This window comes from Mus caroli, chromosome 3 (genome assembly GCF_900094665.2).
Source record: "Mus caroli chromosome 3, CAROLI_EIJ_v1.1, whole genome shotgun sequence".
NCBI lineage: Eukaryota > Metazoa > Chordata > Mammalia > Rodentia > Muridae > Mus > Mus caroli.
The window spans coordinates 27,588,691-27,592,782 of record NC_034572.1 but is presented as its reverse complement, the minus strand read 5'-3'; the positions used below and the strand labels follow the sequence as shown (position 1 = coordinate 27,592,782).

The 4,092-nt window shown below is 46.6% G+C and overlaps 1 protein-coding gene across 1 annotated transcript in view; it reads right to left on the bottom strand.

Annotated features, from left to right (window-relative positions):
• Positions 1-516: 516 nt before the first annotated feature.
• The window catches only part of Mfn1 (mitofusin 1), a 48,484-nt gene continuing 44,908 nt past the window's right edge, over positions 517-4,092 (bottom strand). Inside the window, exons 16-17 of the mRNA XM_029475181.1 lie at positions 3,998-4,092; positions 517-1,131 (exon numbers count right to left, since the gene is read on the bottom strand). Of these exons, the coding sequence (XP_029331041.1) occupies positions 1,053-1,131; positions 3,998-4,092 (174 nt within the window). The 3' untranslated portion in view covers positions 517-1,052. The remainder of the gene's footprint in view (positions 1,132-3,997) is intronic.

The following is a 4,092-nucleotide window of genomic DNA, read 5'->3' as shown; positions in this document are numbered from 1 at the left end:
GCTGGATCTCTTTGCCCCTCTCCTCAATGTTAAGGAAATACTCCTCTGCTCCTGCCTGAAGTGCTGACCTTTGACACTGCAGTGGGTCACCCCTGGGGTGGCACTGCTGACTAATTTTCATTGTCAGGTGGAGAATAATCCTGTCTGCTATTTACAAGTATTTCCATACCACTGTAAATTAAACATCAATACCTGAACCATAAACATGCCACTAACCCAGAGTGGTAATTTGTAATGGAGCCCAAGAAATTCATGTAATTCAAATCAAAGCTTCCAGTGGAGACACGCCCGGACACGCCCAGGGACTCAGTGAATGTCCTGCTGAGAACCCGTTGCCACAGTCACTGCACCACACTCCACTCCACACACTTTCCCATTTCACCCCTTCAGACCATCCACTTCACACTTAAGCAGAAAAGCTCTCCTTGCTGGACTCAAGGCTGAAAATGTGTCTAAAGAGAGAGAGCAGGAAAGCAGACCCAGATACTTCATGCGTGGCTACAATGACAGGCCTCGTTACTATTTCACATCAGCTTTAATGGGAATAAAGGAAAGTAAAAACTGTTTAGTAGTGGTTACATCCTTGCTGTGAGGACAGAGTGATTGCAGGACCCCCCAGGAGCAGCCCACACCCCTGGTTTGAGCAAATCGGCTTATAAACAAGTTCACTTTTCCCATTAAAGAAGCATCGAGAACTAGCACTGAGAAAGGATGAAAAGGTCTCTAACTCCTGGATGCCAGGAAGCAGCTTCTGAGAGCCGCAGACAGCCAGCTGGTGAGGAGCTGCAGGACCCACCCTCAGGGGCCGCACAGCCGGTTCCACTGTTTCTAAAGGAATTCATCATNTAACCTTAACAATTCAGTCTTTACTCCAAACTAATGCTAAGACAAGGTGAATCACAACACTTCCAAAGGTGCAACCCCTGAGACAGGTCATTACCACAATCTCCGCAAGGCATCGATACTAAGAGTGAGTAATTTGTACTGAGGTCATTTCATAAAGTAACATTTCCCATCTTCCAAGTCCGCTTCCNCCTACAGTGCCTCTGTCGTTAGGATTCTCCACTGCTCGGGTGTAGAAACTGCTTCGAAAAATTCTCCAGCTCACTTTCAAGTTGAACAGCTTTATTTCTAATTAAAAGACAATGAACAAACATCAACTCGATTATCCTAACAGTCTACAAGAAAAGTACGTTCTACCCAAATTTAGAAACAGCCCCTAAGCAGCTGCGGCCCCTTGATGAAACTCACGCATGGCTGGCCAGTTGTGCTCACAGTGAACATGGCCTCAAGGTCAGAAGCCATGGGCTTCAAACAGCAAACAGCCTAGCACATGGCTTATACGGAGTCACCCCTCGGGTCACAAGCATAACTATCTTGGAAACTGCCTTTAAGTACTGTGTAAAGTACGAAGTTCTTTGCTACGTGCAAAGCTGGTAAAGGATCACATTAGAATCGTACTTGATGAAATCAAATTGCCTATGAGAGGAAGCCCTGACTCAACTGCCAGCCACCTATCTATGCAGCATATTTTCATTCCATTCTAGGGCATGCACTCACAGAGAATGAAATCTATGTGGAGAGAAGAAAGGGCTTTTGGTTTGGTTTTGTTGTTTGGCTGTCTCTGAACATGTGACTAAGGTCACAGAAGTGAAGTGTACATAAGCCAGGAATGCCCTTGACTCTGCAGCAAGCAACCCTCCTGAAACATGGGCAGAAGGGCTGAGCCCAAGCTGGTAATGAGGATTCCAAACAGTCAGGCCATGGTGCCCTACAACAGCTTCTAAGATGAGTGCAGACACCATTCTGATTACACTGTGCACTATACACACAATACAGAGCGCACTTCCATACTCGGCGCTCACAGCCTGCTCCACACCTGGGCTCTGCTGCAGCCCACTGTTCCTAGGTTGGAAACCTGCTTGGCGTGTGAATGCTATATGCAGCTTTAACCGTGGAACCGATGAAGCCCACAGGTGAGTGCTGAGCTCACCGCACACTCGGGAAGGATCTATCATTGACATGAGTAGCATGTAGGCACAAACAGCTTCATTTCGCTAATTACATATGCCCCAAAATTCAGGACACGAGGCAACCTGCACACTGCCAAAGCTGCTCTATTGTGTAGAGCTACATGCAATGCATACCCTGAGTTGGCAGTGCTGCTCACATGGTGTTTAACAATATACCATGACACAAGGCAAGCAGTTCATGGTTAAGAACTTGAAGTAAGTACTGCCAACTTAGGCCCGACAGTGACACCATCACCCACCCGTATCCTAGAGGATCCATAATACATCACAACAGAGCAGAATTCTTTTTATCAGGACAGCTGCACTTTCACTGTTTCAAATGCAAGTGGCCTCAGGCCAGGAAAGAACAGGTTAGTTTTGGGTTTTCTCTGAGTCAGGTCTTGGGGTCTAGGATGACCTCGAGCTCGATATGTCCTTGAGGATGACTTTGAACCTGCTCCTTCTAGATACCTCATTAGCATAGAGAACTCTGTGTTCTGTGCTACGTGACCAGTGGTCATGCTCTTTATGTGGGAGCTGTGGTCAGGTGTTCCAGGCAGGAATCTGGTCCAGAGTAGGTGAAACACTACTGTCCTCAGGTGGGTGCCAGGGTTTCTGACTCCACTGACCTTACCAAGCTTCCTGGCATGATCCACGCCCCTCAGCCCTGAACTTGCTATGTACCTGAGGAGACTTTGAACCTACTTCTGTCTCCCAGGTGCTGGGCACCCAAGTGTAGCCACAATGCCCAACTGTCATCTTCTTTTATTGGATATTTTCTTTATTTACATTTCAAATGTTATCCCCTTTCTCAGTTCCGTTCCCTGTCCCCGAAACCCCCATCCCATCCTTCCCCGACCCTGCTTCTATGAGACTCCCAAGTGTCATTTTTAATTACTGAACCTTTGTTCTCTCCTAGCCTAACAGCAAGTAAAGTCCTGTACGTCCCATTTAATTAAGACGAGCTCTCCTGCTGCAACTGGCTTTCACCGGAATCCCAAAGCAGAGAGGGTTAAACATGGACAGTCATTTTCTTTTTAAAAAACACTTCTTTTTCCTTTCTGAGTGTTTTGCCTATGTGTGTATACATGTACCACTCGCATGCCTTGTGCTGACTAAAGCCAGAAGAGGGCACAGTATCTCTTGAAAGTGGGATTACAGGTGGCTGCTGGGTGCCCTTTGCTGTAGAGAGGTTTTTCAGTTTTATACGTTCCATGTGGATGATGGAACCCACCAAACCCCAAGTAGGGTCCTCTACAAAAGTAGCAAGTGCTCTTAAATGATTAGAGATCTTTCCAGTCGCAAACATGGAAATTCTTAATTTAAAGCAACACAGGAAGTTAATTTAAAAGTTATATTTACAAAGTCATTAATGACTTCATATAACTACATTTTGAATGTGAGACAAAACTAGATATTCATGTTATTGATGGTGAAAAAGTTTGCCTTAAGCCAGGCAGTGGTGGCATCTTTAGTCCCAGCAGTTGGGAAGCAGAGGCAAGCAAATCTCTTAGTGTGAGGCTAGCCTGGTCTACAGAGAGAGTTCCAGGATAGCCAGGACTGCACAGAGAAACCCTGTCTCAAAAACAACAACAAATGTAACCTCCCCTCCCAGCCCGAAACCTGTTTGCTCAGGTTTCAGTGTTAGAGAGCATGGGGCGGAGCTTGCCTCCCTATCGTCCTGCCGCTCCCACTGCCGCTGCCGCTGCCGCTGCCTGCCAACTAGCTGTTCCGGACCTATCAGGGGTTCACCTGCAACCTTACTCCAAGATGATTTGGCGGAATCGGGCCCCTTCCCCTCCGTCATAACTCGGTGCATGAATTAGTAAAATGGAGCTTTGATCAGAATTTTGTCTTAGCTTCATCTTTCTCTCGTCCGCCTAGCTCCCTCTTCTCCTCCAGATTCCAAGACGCCTTTCCAGAACAGAACCAGACATGTGAGCCGCTGGCCGGGCACAACAAACAAAAACCAACAAAAGGTTTACCTTAAGAGCTTTGAGTTGTTCTGTATTTTCTCCAGTTGGTCTATCTCTTTGGATAATCTTGCAATTTCCTCTTCCAGATGTTTCTGAGTAACATC